This window comes from Rhea americana, unplaced genomic scaffold (genome assembly GCF_003343005.1).
Source record: "Rhea americana isolate MKP2758 unplaced genomic scaffold, rheAme1 scaffold_52, whole genome shotgun sequence".
NCBI classification, from domain to species: domain Eukaryota; kingdom Metazoa; phylum Chordata; class Aves; order Rheiformes; family Rheidae; genus Rhea; species Rhea americana.
In genome coordinates, this window is record NW_028186668.1 from 3544226 (window position 1) to 3562451 (window position 18226).

The 18226-nt window shown below is 35.5% G+C and overlaps 1 protein-coding gene across 1 annotated transcript in view; it reads left to right on the plus strand.

Annotated features, from left to right (window-relative positions):
* The window catches only part of MYO16 (myosin XVI), a 384245-nt gene that overhangs the window by 286586 nt on the left and 79433 nt on the right, over window positions 1-18226 (plus strand). Inside the window, exons 24-27 of the mRNA XM_085318127.1 lie at window positions 8255-8330; window positions 11098-11273; window positions 15587-15667; window positions 15887-16092. Of these exons, the coding sequence (XP_085174253.1) occupies window positions 8255-8330; window positions 11098-11273; window positions 15587-15667; window positions 15887-16092 (539 nt within the window). The remainder of the gene's footprint in view (window positions 1-8254; window positions 8331-11097; window positions 11274-15586; window positions 15668-15886; window positions 16093-18226) is intronic.

Consider the following 18226-nt stretch of genomic DNA (forward strand, 5'->3'; position numbering starts at 1 on the left):
ATAAAAATTGTTAATAGATCAGACTTCTAAATATATCAAGTTTTATTGGCACTTTCATATGTAAAGTAACAGTATAGTTTGGCAGATTTTGATAGCCATTATTATAGTCTTATATCAATTAAATGAGTCTAAAGTAAGTGAAGTATAAAACATTTTTTCTCTGAGTCATTACCTTCAGAGATACCCAAATTTAAGACAAGAGGGCCTGATTTTATTCTCACTTACCGCAATTTTTCACTGATGTAACTCATTTAGCTTGGTAAAGCGTCTCATTATTTACATGAGTGTAACTGAAAGCTGAATCAGACCCAGAGGGTAGAAAAGGAATTAGCAGTAAAATGTGACAGGTAATTGAATATGAATTTTTCCACTTCTTGGCTTAATCATTTATATTCTGGTGATGTGTCTGGGTTGGTATTTGCGAAGGAAGTTACACTGAGTGCTGGCTTTATGTTAAACAGAAGGTGAGGGCAGACAGCCTCGTTTCCCTGGGTAACAAAAGTTGTAACTGTGCTCCAGTTCCCAGTCGATGTGAAGCAGCTGGTTCTCCATGTCAGCTAGAGCACTGAAGGGCTGGTAGCCCACCCTGGCCTGGTACGACCACCATATGGACCCTTGCAATTAGGRCCCTTTTTCATCGGTAGGTTATGGATGTAGCTCTCAGTCTCCAAAGAAGTGGGTTCACGTCTTTACCCAGGGGCTTCCTGTAGCTGCTTTGGCAACTTACAAGTGCAGTTGTACTGGAAAAACAGCTGTTAAAAATGATACTTCCTCACTGAAGAGACCCATTTTGCTTATTTTTGTTTATTTTTATTGAGATTAGCAGGGAGCCTTTCATGAACCAAACTGAAATCTCTGTGGTATGAGGTAGTTATAGCTGATATTACCAATGTGTCCATGGAGTTTTAAATACCACTAAAACCTTGATAACTTAACATTTTGTGTCAGCATAGTCATGGAAATGAAAATTGTCTTTTCTTCCACTAACAAGCCTTTTGGATTGATCRTAGTTACGCATTGTCAAGTATCACCCCTTCCCATATGTTTTATGCTCAGTAGCCTTTCCTAGGATGAATGTTGTTAGTCCTAACATTGTTCCTAGCCTRATTACCCTTAGACTATTCCAGGAAAGGCAATACTAYGAGAAAAAGAGTAGAGATAACACAAAGAAATGGAGAAAAGTGAGCAACAATGGAAAGTGAGCCTAAAAAGGCATATAGGGAGATGAGGCTCAGAATAATGTCTAACGGAAAAAAGCAAAGTATTTGGAATGCATGCTTGATTTTGCGGGGGAGATGATATATTAGAAAAGTCTGTGACCTTACTTGATATTTTTATTGTTTGTTTTGGGATGAAGAAATAAGTAAAAGAGGAACAAAAATGTGCACGAGTAAGGTTATGCACATGAAAGAAATCAAAATATGTGTGAGTTTTTTTCAGTGGAAATTGAGCGAGAATGCTGTATGAGAGGAATTTGACAAGTCCTGTAGAAGAAAGTAAACAACTTCTTCTTCTTTTCACTTAAATTTTATTCAATACYATGCCTGTACAGTACTAAGTGTCACATTTTATGCATGACAAATATGATACAGTTGTTAACTATATGATCACATGCTTAATAAAGACCACTGTGAGAATATTAATACTTGATCATATCAAGTATTTTACTTTATCTCCAATTTTGCAGCTGAACAGAATTCCACAATGCCTTGACRTATGATGAGTCTGTTCTAAGAGCCATTTAATGTCTTGGTATCTGTGTGCTGAAACACAAAAAGCTTATCTCTATTCTCTTCAGGCAGAAGGCAGAAAAGAATGACTTAGGCTGCATATAACTTTAAAAAAAAATCTAGTGGAAGGCTTTATCTGAAAGTTGTTTTACATGTTCTGAACACTGGTGTCATCCGATCTCTTCTGGAAAAATTCTGCTCCTGTAGGATATTGCTTTATTTCGGATTCCTTAACATGAGYGTGGGCATTCTCAGCTACCTCTCGTAGAAGCTCTGCCTGGCAGCATCATGAGAGCAGAGGCAGGTTGGTTCAATGCTGCATACTGCACTTGTCTTGAGGAGACAAAGGGTTTTGTGAGTGTAGCTGATCAGTGCATCTTAACATCAGCTGAAACTGCTCTAAGAATGTGTCATACTGAATTTCTAGGTACTTTTATGATAGCATTAATACATACTTTATAGGCTCTCATGTAATGTAGGGCTTTGCATGAATTATATGACTGAACTGTTAGCCTTGCTGATAGTAGTGTTTTTGAAGGATAACATTCCATCATTGAGCTTTCTCCAGGATTCAAAAGTCCTCTTCTTAATTTCATGAAAGCATTAACAAACCAGTAAGTAAATTTGAAATATGTTATCTTAACACAATACCAAGAGATGCATCGTTAGCTAGCAGTGGTATTTAGCATACTGATATATGAGATAATGAACTACTTGCCCCTTCTTCATATAATCTGAATGATCTGTCATCATAATTTAAAATTTATGCAGTTTAAATTCATACTTGAATTAACAAATCTTACAGGTCCCTTGTCACTGTTTTCCCTTGCCACTGTTCTGACCTATAGTACTGCAATAAACTGAACAGACCAAAAGACAAACTGCTTTGCTCCTTAAAGAAGTGTACATAATGTCCTTTAAGTGCAGATCAATGTGTGTTCAATTTCTAAGCTATGCACTTTTCAAAAATACCTCCCAGCTGTCCACTCACCTTCACCAATGGAGTCTTCTCTGAAACGCTTATATATCCTAGGCAGACTCTGAAACTGAACCTCTAAATCAAAAGACAAAAGGAGATGGATTAATCAATAAGGACACTTTCATTTTCTTTATGTTTTCCCCAGGCTGAATCTCCAGACATAACAATCAAATCAGTCTAGTCTAAGCTATACCAAAGCCTCTAAAGGTTATTTGACAAAGATTATCTTTTTCACATAGACAAGATAGTTGTGCTCTTTTTATTTTTTCCTTTTTTTTTCTTTTCCTGTTCCTGTTCCTTTTCCTTTTCCTTTCTCTTTTCTCTCTTTCTTTCTTTCTTTTTCTCTCTCTTTCTTTCTCAGACTTTTTTGGACATTCACTAGCAGGTTGTGCTAAAGAAGAAAACAGTAGAATACTGTATTCTACAGCAGTAGAAATCAMATGGAGTTTTTGCTTCTAAGTATCTCTGGTTTTTAATATTCTGTTATTTCTATCAAAGTATTAGAATAAAAATTACAGACCATAGGAGGAGTATTTAGTTCACGCTTTGCTTAACAAGCCTTGTTTTTGCTTGGGGGAAAACCCAACTATCCTAAAAATTTGGCAGGTTCAAGCTTTTAAATAGTATCAYTCACTTTAAGTAATGGCAGAAAAGTAATAACAAGTGACCTTTCTGTGCATTGAAAATGACCTTGAACATGTTCGCTAACATTTTAGGTGAGCTGAGTATATCCTTATTAACTGARTTTWWWAAAAAAATACAAAATTGTGAATATCTGAATTACATTTGACTATTAAAATAGTCACATCTTCCTTTTTAGCTATGAATACAGCCAAATTGACATTACCACTTTCCTGGTTTTTCACAGCTTTCATTGGATCCACTGCGAACCACGAGTGCCAAAGGGCATTCTCCCTGCATTCTTAGCAGAGTTAAATTCCCACTTTTGCTTTAGACAAGATCTGACAGTCTTTGACAAAAAATTACTGTTTGAAGGGATTGATGAAAATTAGGRGTAAAGGTAGCCTTGCTGATACTGTATATTGAGGAATCCAATAAATTTAAAGTCCCTTGCCAAAGTCCTGTGATTTGAGGTGGGAGGGAGATTACTTGAGCTCAGAAGAGAGATTTGTGAGAGAAGATACCATAGAGATTTATAGAATGGAGTGGCTTGAGGATAAGTAGTGGAGAGCATATGTAGGAAGGTAAGAGGGTTGTGCAGTTCCCAAAGTTAGCTCTGTGCATGTCTTTTTTTTTTTAATCTTCTGTCCTTATATACTGGTTCTCAGCATATTAGAACCTAAACCTGAATGACTCAACCTAATGACACCAACCTAAATGACCAGAAAACAGGTTTGAAACAAACAGAATGAAATATTTTTTCATATAGCTAATAACTAATAAAACTCTCTGCCACAGAGTTTTGCCAGTGCCAAAAATACTGAGTTCCAAAACCAGTTAGACAGACTCATGGAGAAAATATCCATCAAGACCTGTTAAACACCAAGATGAGATACAGCCTTCAGTTCAAGAAATCCCTAATGGTCAGAGTCCTGGAAGCTGAGATGAGAACTGGTAGGAGTCTTACACTATAATTTTCTCTAAATGTCCAGGACAAAATAACTGGGCTGGATGAACATTTGGCCTGCCACACTACCAGTATGCTTAATTTAATTTGTTTTCCTTTCTGAATTTAAGTCAAAAAGGGAGCCAAATCCAATCCCTTTTTTGTTTTAATCAGTTTTTATTGAAATAAAATGCTATATGGAACTGTATGCTATTTTATTTTTTAATAAAAGCAGCTAGTTGAGATAGCAGCTAAAGATGCTTCCTGCGATCAATATAGAAATGTAGGTTTACTTAGTCTGTACTCAAAGGGCTCACCATGCAAAGCAAGATAGAACAGCTGTAACAGATAATAGTGGAAATAACGCGTATGTTTTCTGTTACTAGAACTGTGAGCTAACTAAGTGCACATTTCCTATCTGAATCATTTAATATTTGTTTGGCTTTTTTTTCTCCTCAGAATAACTGTCCACTGTATTTGAGCACCAGTCAGTGTAGAGTTTTGGTCTGGWTTACTTTAGATGCCCCCCTGGAAAAAAAAATGGGAAATATTTGCACTTTCAGTAAAAGTAAAGGGCTGTTGTAGGTTGGCATCTCTGATTGGGACAGGATTAGATTTACAAAGTCAACAGCTTGAAAAGGACTTTTTTTTTCTTTCTCTTATTTGTGGAGCTGACAATAAATATGGAACCTGAAGTACCATTTGCTTGGGTGAGTTTTCAGCATCTTTATCCAGTGACTCAACTTACCAGTTCTGTGGAAAAAGTCTTAGAGAGTTAACAATTTCTTCATAAAAGGGAATCCTGTTAAATTTTATGTATTTTATGTGATATGAGAGATGTCTTATGAATATAGTTCTAAAGGTTGGTGATGTATTACACCAATACCCAACTTCCCTCTGTTTCAATGTAGGCATGTAATCATAATTTATTATCTCCCACTGCTATACTTACCTACTCTTTCCACCAATACTAACTCGCTTTTTCTAATTTAGTTAAAGACTAAGACACTCAATTAGGAATTGGCATTATAGATTTGCAGAATAAGTTCTGTTAATTATCTTTTATGGGCCAGTATGGTGGAACATTTACTTTAAATACATTAAAAGGATTTAATAGTATACTTAAATTATCCTAATAGTTTACTATGTTGTATGGTCTTTTGAGATACAATTAGAAAATTGCATAATATTGCATCTGTCACAGAAAAGAATGTAATTCTATTGTTATACCTTTTCTATGGCAGATGCCATACTAATTGCATCATTTGACAATTACTTAATGTAACAGATTATACGGATTCAAGTCATACAATCTTTTCCTGAGTAAGATAGCATTACATAATTGTCAAATGACCCAATGTAAAAAATAATTAATGTACTGATTAGTATTACTAATGTTAATTATATATTTACGGCTTTATTAAATGCACTTAKACAAGGATAAAAAGTTCCCCAAATACCTAAGTGGCTTAGGATATAAAGCCAATAAAGAATTTAAAACAAGATTTAGATAAAAGCATGGTCCCTTGTTAAATTAAAAAAAAAAAAAAAAAGTGTTCTAAGAAGTTCACATTAAATGTCTCCTTGATCCTGGAGGTACAGCACATTTTCTTCCTATTTAACTTTAAAATTCTCTTTGAGTTCTACTACTGTGCAAGCCAGAGCTCTTTATTTCTAAAGCCAGTGAAGAAACCAGCTGTTTCTCCACCATCCTGCATAGAAGCCATGTAAAACATGGCAAATACCCATCAAGAGAAATAAACTTCTCACAAAATTTCCCTTTCATGGAGAAAGCCGCTAAGTAGCGCTTACCCATTATGTAGCGGTTCAGTGGTGAGAGCTTTTGTCTTAGAAGCAGGAAGCATGGGTTTACTACTGCCTTAGCYGGGGGGGAATCGGGTCTGTACGTTCTGGTTAGTATGGGAGTGACCGAGCTCCAAGACAGGGRTAATAATGGAGTTCGCAGAGGAAGCAGGAATAAGCATTTTTTTCCCTAAGTTAAAGCAAAGTTGCCATGCAGCACAGAATTTAGGATTAACAGTATATCCAGAAAAACSTTAGTGACTGAACTGCCGTTAGGCAATGCATCAGTGGAAGGGAGAGGACCGTTTCTTTCAACCCCGTCTATCCTCTCTAGTTTACAAAACTGCATTGGGAGGGAAGAACTGTAAATTCCTACCTCGATCAGAGGAGGGAAATTTATTTCTTTCTCCCTCTTTATTCCTGTTTGCTCTAAAAACTGAAGGTGGATTTATTTTGTAATCCGCTATGTAGGTTTAGTGTGTGTGTGTGTGTGTAAGAGTGTTGCTTGGACTGATTTTTTTCTCTTCATGTAGGTAATTTAGGTTTAATGAAGCTCTAAGCTTTTGTGGCTAGATTGCCTTGGGTGTCTCATCTAACTTGGGTGTTTCTAGCTTGTTTTCTGCAGAGTAAAAATACTATTAATACTATTATACTATTAATAAACACATCTACTGTAGTCAACTGCATTCACTTAAAAAAAAAAAAGAAAAAACAAAAGACCAAAAGAATTTTAGTTACTTGAAGAGTAGCTATAAGAAAGAAGTATGGGCTGTAGGTGCTGGATACAATTTGAATTCAATCCCTTCGTGAGTCACGTAACTCACCCTTGGTGCTGATCTGGAGGTCTGGCTGGTCCAGTCCTTGCTTCCATTCCAAGAGTTAATCACATAAAGCTTAGGCATCATTATGGCTTGTTGGTGGAGTCTTAGTCCATGAAAGGATGGAATCTGTTAGGGTCTCTGGGTCAGCGTCATCTAACCAAATGTCCTTTGATGTGACTGGAGGCATGTACATCTGAGTTAGCTATCTAAACTACCTTTGTAGACAGTGAATGGAAACAGGCATTTGCTATGATGAAATGCATCCCATTGAAAAATAGGCCAGATGAATCACTGTGTAAAATACTGTTTTTCTCTGTAAGGTGAGAGGGATCCCACCATTTGTACTTAGACCATTTTTAAAAACAGAACTTAAATACTCCAGTTCATTTTGAAAGTTTTTCCTCTCGTCTGCCTTTCATACGGGTTACCATGCTAACCATGGTGTGAAGCATATTCATAAACTCTAGATATGAAAATTCTTTTCTGCTGTTTTATTTTAATCATTATATGTTGTGAAAGGTTAATACTTTTGGCAACATAAACTTCAGTTTGGAAATCTGAAGACAAAAAAAATCAAATGCTGATGCAAGGGTTTTAACTGGCACTTTGGGCTCAGTGACTGCTTTTTGGTCTCATTACTGCTTTTCTGTACAGTGGCTCACAGTATCAGTACTAAAACAGTCACTTGGTCAAATTTCATTGTTTTGGGCATATTCCCAGGACTCGTGCTGGAGACATGCCCTCCGCATGTGTTGGAGTTTATGTSCATTCAGCTAATAGATGGAGTAACGCTCCAACTGTCTGCTCTTGAAGTAATGATATCAGGCAGACAAGGTGATCCAAAGTCTTCATTTGCGTACCTGTTAGAAGGGTAAATGGGGTTTGTACATATCCTATAGACTGAAGGCAACTTTCCTCCAAAGGCAGAATAAATGGCTGGAGCTTGTATTGGGTGTAAGCTGGGATTGAGATCGCTCCAGGAACAATTTGTCATAGTGAGTGTGGACAGTTTCTCATTGACAAGGAGACCTGTGGTCTGGGAGTGACTCGCTCATCTTGGAGGGAAAATAACATTTAAATCACTGTCTCCTGTTCTATTTTACACCTTTGAGTCTTGCATTGTGCAATGATGTCTGATGAAATTTCTTCTGTTCACACAGAGATGCACGATGTTCAACGACCAGTTCTTCTGGTTAATATTATTGGCATAGTTAAGAAAGGAACAAATGACACTACTTGGTGCCAGCTTTTAATGGTGGAGCGCAAAACAACCACACAGTTTCGTTTCTACTGCTGTAAGATTTTTAATAAATGCATTGGTCATTACTAATCATGTCATAATATTTTATTATAGGTTACTTACGAAATTGCTGGCTCAGTAGAAAAAAATAAAGATTCCCTTTCACAAAATCTCCTATTTGTAATGAAAAGTAAGTAATTGGTTTTGTGGTTGCTATTGTTAGAGAGCAACATTATTATGACTTGATTGTAAATTTCATTTTAATTTTAAGAAGAACTTGTATATAGTTTTATTCCCAGTGACAAACTCCCCCCCTGCATCTTCTTTCTGAAGTATGTACACATTGTCTGAAACTTACTCTATTTTTTTAGAAAGCCTTTAGAGTCTGTGAATATAAAACATCTTTGTATAATGTGATGTGATATAAAGAAYTGATGCGCTGTAAAAATGATATAGTATGATAAATAAGTATAAATTTAAAAATATCATTGAGTGTGAATTAAAAATGAATCCACCCTAGAAAATAAGGAAAATAAATAAGGCTTCTGAAGTTGCAGAGACTGCAACAGAATGTAGTTCACTGCCTAAGTACCTTTTCTAAAAGTAGCATCTTGTGGGTGTTCTTTTGTTTTTCAGTGAACAGATACAATGTCCATTGAATTACAAAATTTAATACCTTTCCATGTGCATATTGTATAATTATATGTCTAAAATTAGTACATCTTAGTTTGTTCATTAATGATTCATAATTAGTTAATTAAAAACCTCTATTGTTTACTCTTTCTGTTAAGGAAAACAAAACATTATCCTTGGATGTCAGTGCATCCTGAAATGTTATTTTTCTTTYCTTTAATCACTGCAATTTCCTTCACTTACTATGGTATATATTTGCTTCCATAGAAATAAAGGTCTTCTGGAGGTCATACTTGTCTTCCAAATCAGAACTACTATTACAGTATATTGACTTTTAGCAATTTTACTGTGAAATTAGCTAAACTTCCTAGTAAAATCATTGATGTATTTTAAAGGCAAGTAATGTGCACTAAGGATGAAAAAAGAAATGGAAGAATTGATCTTAAATATAATCCTATTGATTATAGTTTTAGAGACATTCCAGTTCCTACTAGTTGGAACTTGCATAATGATCTATCAAACGGTATGAGAAGTTATGTCAACTTACAGTGTGTTCTATCAGTGCAACAGAGATAATTCTTCATTCTCTCAAATAGTCTCATTTTGTATTTTCTTTGCTACTTTGTGTAATAAGCTATGGGAACTGTTAAAAGGGAAGAATGGAAATTTGGATTGGATATAAAATGTTTGATTTGCAGAGAATACTGAGTATATATAATTAAGAAGTCAAATAATAACAAATATAATTAATATTTCAATTCTGAAGGCAGAGTATTTGCAAACATATAAGTGATTTCAGGGTTATGTTCCTTCTTTTTAAGGTAACATAGGCTTTTGAGAACTTAGAACCTATTAGATGTCAGTGACACATATCCTTTAGGGCCAATTCCATAAGTTATACAGACTTATACTTTAAGTGTGTGTGTGTGTGTGTGTGTGTGTATATACACGTATAAGAATGTAATGTGTGTATGTATATACACACACACACACACACACACACACACACACACACACAGGAAAGAAGTGTTCACTGCTTTCTATTTTCATTGAGTTTAATTTCTTTACTTGGTTCAAAAATTTTATATACACTAAAGACATTAAATATATTTGCATATATATGTTGGAATGCAGAACATACCTGTCCCACAAATAAAATATGAGAGACTATTAACATTGATTTTATCTGCTTTAATTTAAAGGCTAGTTTTAATGCCTTTGCTAGCCTTACTTACTGCATTTATCCTGATTTAAAWTATGGACGTGTACCTTGTCCTCCACTGATTGTGCTTATGGTCCTACACTGATTACAGTTTGTGTTACTGAAATGAATTCAAGTATCTGTTTGCTGTCCTTCTCATAACTTTATTCTTTYTGTTAAGTCAACAGTAGTAATCTCCACAAAAAAGAGGGGAAACAAATCTGTGTATTTGTATATTTAAACATTTAGTTTAATAAATTTATGTAATAAATATATAATTACACAGCTAATAAAGAGCAAAATTAAGCTTTCTACGTTTTACTGTAAACTTAATGACATTATTTATGACCTTCATCCCATTCGTCTATTTTTTTTTTTTTTTTGCTTTCTTTTGTTCACATGATAAGTGTATCATAATCCCAGATTGTTAGTTTTTAAAAAAAGATGGTTGAGGATATATCACACATAGTGGTTTTCAATGCTTATTGATGCTGTGGCAGTACAAGCAGCATGTAATTACCATATTCATCTTAAAAAAAACAGTCACCAAAATCTCATAAAGTAGAATTTAACTGGAATTAGCATGAAGTGTCCTCTCTGTATTAAAAGCATTTATTGGAAGTGTGTTTGTTTTGTGCTGGTTACCACCACCACATCAAAAATATATATGGCATTATGATCTATTTTTTGAAAATGTTTATAAGCAAGGTCTTGATGTAGAGAAGTGTGAATCTAACTTGTTATAGATCTATCTTTCTCCCAGCATTTTTTTTCATCCCTTTATAATCTGTTTTCTATAATTATTTTCCTTTAGTGCAATGACCGTCTGTAACTGATGTCTATCAAATGCTTTGATCATTTGTAAATGCTACATGTTAGGTAAATGYTATGTAGCCTGCATCTCTGTGGTATTGCTTTAATATATGGATAAATAGCTGTAGGCTAAGAGTTTGGAAGGGAACAAAATTCAGAMGGATTTTCACATAAGTAAACAAAAGCTTAGACGGTCTGAAAAGTTTTGTTTTCCACCCTATTTTGTTTAGCACAGGCCTTCCAAATACCAAATATGTACTTYTCTTACATATATTTTATCTTCATGCATTAATTACCACTTTTTTCCCAGCCAGTGAAAATATAGTCATCAATCAATTGTTCCAGTCCAAGCTGACACAAACTGGATCACTTGTTCCTCCGTTTCATTCTCTCAAAATCAAAGGGTGTAAAGCAGCTTTACTCAATAAAAAGCCATCAGTGGCCTATGCAAGTGGAGAAGCAAAAAAGTATATGGAGCTTAGCAAGGTAAGAATTTAGGACTCTTTATGCTCTTTCTCTAAGGTTTTTCTCAGTAACTTTGTCTTTTCTGAAAGCTCCATTTCCTCCGCTTATTTCTGTGTGCTCATTAAATTATTGAAATAACCTGGTTCTTAACTTCAACAGTAAAGCAATAGTGAGAACTAGCAGATAGTAGTATATTAGTAAATATGTTGGTTAAAGAACCTCTTCCTGGAACTCCTTGAGCAGCAGATTGGACTAGAGGACCTCCTGAGGTCCCTTCCAGCCTAAATCATTCTATGATTCTATGGCTCTGTAACTTAGCAGTGAATCTTACTAGTTTTATGTCTGTCTAGGAACACTTCTTTGCTTCATCTCCTTGACTAACTTTGATGAAAGGTTAAGTAACTTAAGATAGGAAGCTCAGAAATAAACCTCCATGTCTTTATTGTGTTAACAATTTGAGAGGAATTTTGATTTGTAAAAGATTGATTGTGAGGTCTTGTATGAAGCTCGAACCTGTAAATTTTGGAAAATATTATTCTTCTGAGTGGTCACTTGCATGTAAATTTTCCCAGCCTATTTGAATTTAAATCAAACTCATCCCRTTTCTGAACCTGTCTCCATTTCCGTTAGGTAAGTCAGCCAAAAAACAAACAAACAAACAAAAAAGAGGACAGGGAAAWAAAAGGAAGGTTGTCCAGAAAATTAATAGTTCACATGTAACATTATCTCTTGTTGGACAGATTTTTTGTGCTGGGTTAAAAGCTTTTATAAAGTTACTGACTTTTTATAGTAGTTAAACAAATTCTGGAAATTGTAGTTGTCCTAGAAGCTGAGTGCTACATTTGAGGGGAAATCACATAATTTCCTGAGTCCATTCTTGATACGGTTTTGGAAATCCTCCTTCTTTTAGAAAAGAAGCAAGCAGTAGTCTCAGTCAACTGCCTTTCCAGGCTTCTTGAAGCTTACAACTTTATTTTGGCATACAGCCGTGTAAAATTGATTTGTCATGTGATGAAGGAGCCTACTGTCATGTGTCTTCATGGAGGTCTTCTTGCAAGTACATCCAAAAAATGTCAATGAAAGTTTTCTTATGGCCCTGCTCCCTGCTTGGTAACATAACTTTAGTTTACTGTTGTTGCCAGTAATCTSAGTGGAAATGGTGTTGATTTAAGGTTAGATTTATCAAATGGCTGAGGCACAGCAATGCCTACTTTTAGATGCCTTTCTACTAGAGTAAAAATCACAGCTTCCTAGTGAAAGYTTCCTAAGGATGTGAGAAAGATCCTATGCATGGAGGGAAAAGTCCCATCATGGAGGAAAGCACAGAAGGTGCACATAAGTTAGAACCCTAGTTCTAACTTCAAGTTCAAGCCAAGGGGAAACACCGTTCTGSTCAGCTTTCTGAAACTGTAAGACTTTTTACCATTCTAGAATAGCTTATAGCTTAGGTTGTTCTGCTGAAAGATAGAAAACCTGTCCAGATTCCTTTGGGGAGCACAATAAATAACATCCGATCCTCAAGGTTCACTGAGGATGCTCTCAACTTTTAGGTACTAGATCAGAGGTGGGAAGAACTTCCTCCATCATCTGCCCACAGAGATGAGGATGTCCRTAAGGATGCTCTTTGAAAAGAGTTGTGCAAGTGGGACAGAAGACTACTTAGTTTGTAGATACTAAATTGGCCTAATTTGAGCAAGGTACTGTGCTGACCAGCAGGACTGAAGCAAAACTTTAGGCATCTAAGCTGTTGCAGTGACAAAAACCAGAAGAACCTGGCATTTTGGAACAAGATAGCTGATGCAGAAGATGGAACCAGATACATGCTTAAATTCTTCTGTGGATCAAGGCCACATCTATGACTGTGCTGTCCCACATAATTTCTGCCATTTTGCAGCACATCCTTGAAAATCTGCTGTGATAAGCTCAAATAATATTGTTATTATTGTTGTAACTGGAAGTGTAATGTCAGGCCCATTCTTTATCAGCTTAGAATTAAAATGACTAGATTTTGGAAAGTCATAACCACTGCTTCTTTTGAGTTTATTCCATGAGTAAAGGTAACAAGCAAAATAAGAAATGAGGGGGAGAAAGAAAAAGAAACATTAGGCAGAGAATTATCAACCAGGGAGACTGGCATTCCATTAATATTTGAAACTTGTTTGAGACTGAATTGTAACTTTCATCACACTGTAGGCAATGAGAAATACAAAATGAATGGTATCTATGTTACTATATATGGATAAAATGGAAGGGATCRGGAGGTATAGACTGATAGGAACATTTTTGAGGGCAGTGTGCTATGTTTTATCTCTCATGATCTAAAAGTTAGTGTAAATCTGTTGGAAACTTTTGTAAATTCACATTTCGCTCCATTGATCATCATAATAGAGGCCCCAAAATACAGCTAGGAATGGCTTCGTTCTTAGGTGTCTACCTGTAGAAATCTCAGCTGGGGCAGAGGAAACCCTTTCCAAAGATGAGATCTCACTTGACTACCTCATAGTCATCTAGACTCCATCATAGCCAGGGGAGAGAAACTTCAGAGTTCATACCGCGGATGTCTAATAACATGAATACACATCACTAGCACTGGGTTTTCCTCTCTGTTGATTGATTCTCTTTATGGTCATTTTGTTTCATTGTCTCTTTTTTTTTAAGAACTTACCTGTTGCAAAGCTTTTGGTGTGTCTTCTATGTAAAGCTTTTCAACATTGTGGTGGTAGAGATTTTTAAGAGAAATTTTCAACTTCTTAAGAGAAATTGCAAAGTTTTATATGTACATTTTTTCTGTAGATTAGAGGTACAAGATTTTCCAATATAAAATTGCTTCTTGAAGCTATATATTAGAGGGTAATAGAAAGTATAGATTGAGTGATAAGATCTTATTCCAGAGGTCAGAGTTTGGACATCCAGGTYTGAAGAGGTTGAATTAAATTCATTTTTTGTTCTTATCTTATTTCCTTTCTTTTTTCTGACGCAAATATTTTTTTTCCCATAGGAAAAAAGTATGCAACACAGCACAGCAGGCAGGAATTTTAGGATATGAAATTTTGTTCCTGGTTCTTTTGCTGACTCAGCAAATGGTCTTCAGCTAGTGACTCAAACTGTTGGGAGGAAGGGGTGACCGCATTATTTGTCAACTATTCTACTTATATTCCTAAAACATTTTGTAAGCGTTAACTGAGAAGCATTATAGGCAGGCTAGTGCCTTTTCTATGAGAAGACCTGGAACAAGCAGTTCTTTTTTACTTTTGCAATTTGAAGTAGAAAATGAGTTTGCCTTTAAAATCTTATTGCATTCTGATAAGTGAGATTTGAAATGAAAAAGAGCTCCACAGTTGAGCGCAGTGAGAAGAGAAGTGCTGGCACTGCATTATTTTTAGTGAATTTTTACCTAGGTGGGGCAAATTGAAGAAATATACTTTTCTGACACAACTAGAAAAAGATAGGAGTAGGACAGAACATGCTGATGTGATAGAAAGGGAGTTTTACGGGGCAAGTGGACTGGAGAAAGGCAGTAAAGAGAGGTCAGAGGTGGAAAGGCTGTCACTGGTCCAGAGATTTGAATAATAATTTAGCTGCTTGGCCGCATCTTAGAATGCAGTGAGTTTGCAGCCTTGCTGTAGATAGTTTAACAAAAAAAGCTTGCTTCTTTAGACCACTTCTAGAATAGTTAATTTCTACGATTTTAGTCTCAAAGATAGGAAGAAGCACAGTAAAAAAGAAATCTATTCGCCACTCCCAATTCCGATGTGTAGTATACCATTGGTTCTAGTGAGACATAAGATTATTGATAATTTGTGGCTGAAACGGGTAAGTGGTTAAAAAAGAAATTTTAATGACATTCACTTATGCATGAAGAAAACAGAAGATATCTTTATAAGAATGTTATTGTTTTCTATTCAAAATTTTTCAGTCCTCCTTGCTTATGTTTATTCACTTAAGCATCTGCCAAAGACATAAGGAACATCTTTAGAGAGAAACAGAATTGCACTATTAATATGCAAACTGTATAGGATACTAACTGTACCAGTCCTGCTTCTGCAATAGAATTCCAGATCATATTACTTTACTCAGTTATTCTGAAATGGAATTTTATCTTTATAATAGCACACAGCTGCTTTTGAAATCAAAACTTTCCTGCCAGCCATGCCTCCACAGATATTTAAGAATACTTAGCCACTTTCTCARTTCTTTCTGAAACTCTAATGATTTGTCTGCCTGTGACAAGGTATTTGTGTAAATATTTGCCTTTATTAGTAAATCATCTAACAGTGAATAAGAAGGCTTACTACTGAGCTTAAGGTAATGTTAGTGTGCTTTTCTCCTAACAGCTGTTGAAAAAGAAAGGAACTTCCTCATTTCTTCAGAGACTGGAACGAGGGGGTCCAACCACTGTGGCAACACAGCTCAGGGTTAGTGAATATTTGCTGGACAGAAAAGAAAATTAAAAATAAATAAAAAGCAGTATTAGGCTTTACAGACTGCAAAGGCAGAAAAATGATATGCGTGAGTAAGCAACTTGCATGCCTTTTAAGAAAATGGTATTGAAAAGTTTGGAAAAGCATGTTTGTGCTGCACTGAGCAACTGCTTTTGCTGCACAGTAGTGACTGGTAACTAACTTTTTCCACAGAAATCRCTCACAGATATTATTGGGAAGCTGCAGAACTGCACACTACATTCTGTTCATTGTATAAAACCTAATAACTCTAAGTCACCAGATACTTTCGACAATTTTTATGTGTCTGCTCAACTACAGTATATTGGTGTCCTAGAGATGGTCAAAGTCATACGACAYGGATATCCCGTACGTCTCTCTTTCACAGACTTCTTGTCAAGGTAAATTCTTTTGAGTTGACAAAAGCTTTTTCTTGCCTGCACCACAATGTCTTCTGTTATGTTCTAAAAGTGCTTGCAGACTTTCTTCAGAGAAAAATCATGTCTGTCAGCATGGATGTGGAGTGTGTGTGTGGGGGGCTTATTCGAAATAATGATGAACTTTGTGAAACATTGTGAACATTTATGAAATATCATCAGCAAAATGTATTCAATTTATAAAAAGAAAAATTCAGAMATGCCAAAATAAAATAGAGTGGATCTTGTCTCCAGGTAATTATAAAGCAGATGGAGAAATAATCTTATTTTTCTAGTTTCTTATTGTAGGTGTAGTGGGTCCAGTATTTGTATTTCACATGCTAGGACCTATTTCTGCATGACAATCAGTTATTAATGTTCATGCTATGGCTCCACTTCTATTATTGTTTTTAGAAATGAGAGAAATTTTGAATTAATTTGAGGAAAAGAAGAAAATAYTTATGTTACCAGGTATGGGTGAATTAAACTTTCCCTCCATTTCATTTATTGGGTTTTGGCTAATTTACGTTCTCAGATGCTTCAGCAGGGACAAAACAATATCCAAGAGATACAAGGTAAGTAACATCTTGCACACACATATGTTCATCCTCTCTGCATGTTCTATGCCTTGACTGATATATCGATCAGTCATGACCTGCCTGTGTATTATTTTAGTTCTGGAAAAATGCAGAAATATTTGTTGCTTACTCATATCTAAACTCTCGGTTGTGTTCTTGGAAAAAGGTTGTGTATGTTAAATTACTGCTTCAGCAGGGCTGTATTTTTTCTGTGAATATTCAAAAAGCAGAGGACTAGAGGAGCTTRTATCCTGTGACAATATTCATCTTGCAGTTTGAATGCAGAAATGCAGGCTGGGTGAGACCAGTTTGGATATAGCAGCTCTGCTTTTGAGTGTAAAAGAATATAACAGTACAGGGCGATTTTTTGTTAATCACCGTCAGTCCCAGAGAATAGCCTCACCCATCGTCCCTCTAACACAGGCAGAAGTTATGGATGTCTGGTCTTTTGTGGAGAAATTTTATTGTAAAATAACACAAAAAGAATATCTAAGTATTCAAATATAATATCAATTCTTCTCCTCTACTTCAAGTACCTCCTGAAGACAGACTTCTACCTAAAAGTCTAGAGGCCACCTGGTTTCCCATAACAAATATTTGTTTGAAGCAATGATAATAAACAAGAATTGCAATATAACCTAACAATATAGTGCTAATAATGTTTATGATGCTGTTTTAAGGTATTCCAGTTTGTTGCTGTCTATCTCTACCGCTTTTTCCCTACAATAAATTGTCTTTATAGAGTCCTTGCAGCTGGGCCTATATCTTTTTACCTATTTGCACCAGGTAGCAGACAGTAATAATTGCATTATTATAAAGTGAATGAATTGGTGTGGCTAACATGGYTTCACTGAAAAAGAATACTGCTTTAAAATACTGCCAGTTACAACCTTTTGACTATACTCAGAAATTAAAAATAGTCATTCAGCATGTATCTCTTGATACTGCCGATTTTCAGATTTGTGCACAAACAGGATATGTGACTCACACAAGTGCTTGTAGAACTCTTGTCTCAGAAGCACTGCAAGGAGCCGTCAGCACCGTCAGGCTTTTTACTGCGGCCATTACTGTCATGCAGTCTGAAGCTTATGTTACTTTGAATAGTGAAAGATGTAAATCCTTCACTTTCTCACATAACCAGTTAATCTTCATATTAATTTTCAGTTTATTTGAATGATTTTTTTTTCATTTGAAATAATGCAAACCTGCATTTTTTTCTGTTATTGAGTGAAAAGTTATCTATGACATTTTTAAGCAGAAGTATTAGACTGCAGCTCAAAAATGCTGCCACCTTTCAGTGCTGTRTATTTTTTTAGCTAATGGCCTATAGATAAGAAAGAGTAGAAGATTACTGAATTTAGAGTTTATGAGTTGCCTTTTTAGATAGTCTTAGAGAAAAATGCCGCTTGTGCTATATCTCCAGACTGCCTCCATGTCTGGTTTGGATAGTTTTGGAAACTGGATGTCTGGATTTGGAGATGTTCTTAGAAACTTGTTTTTCTTTGTTGGTTGTTCAGCCTAACTCTGAGCTCGTCCTGCTC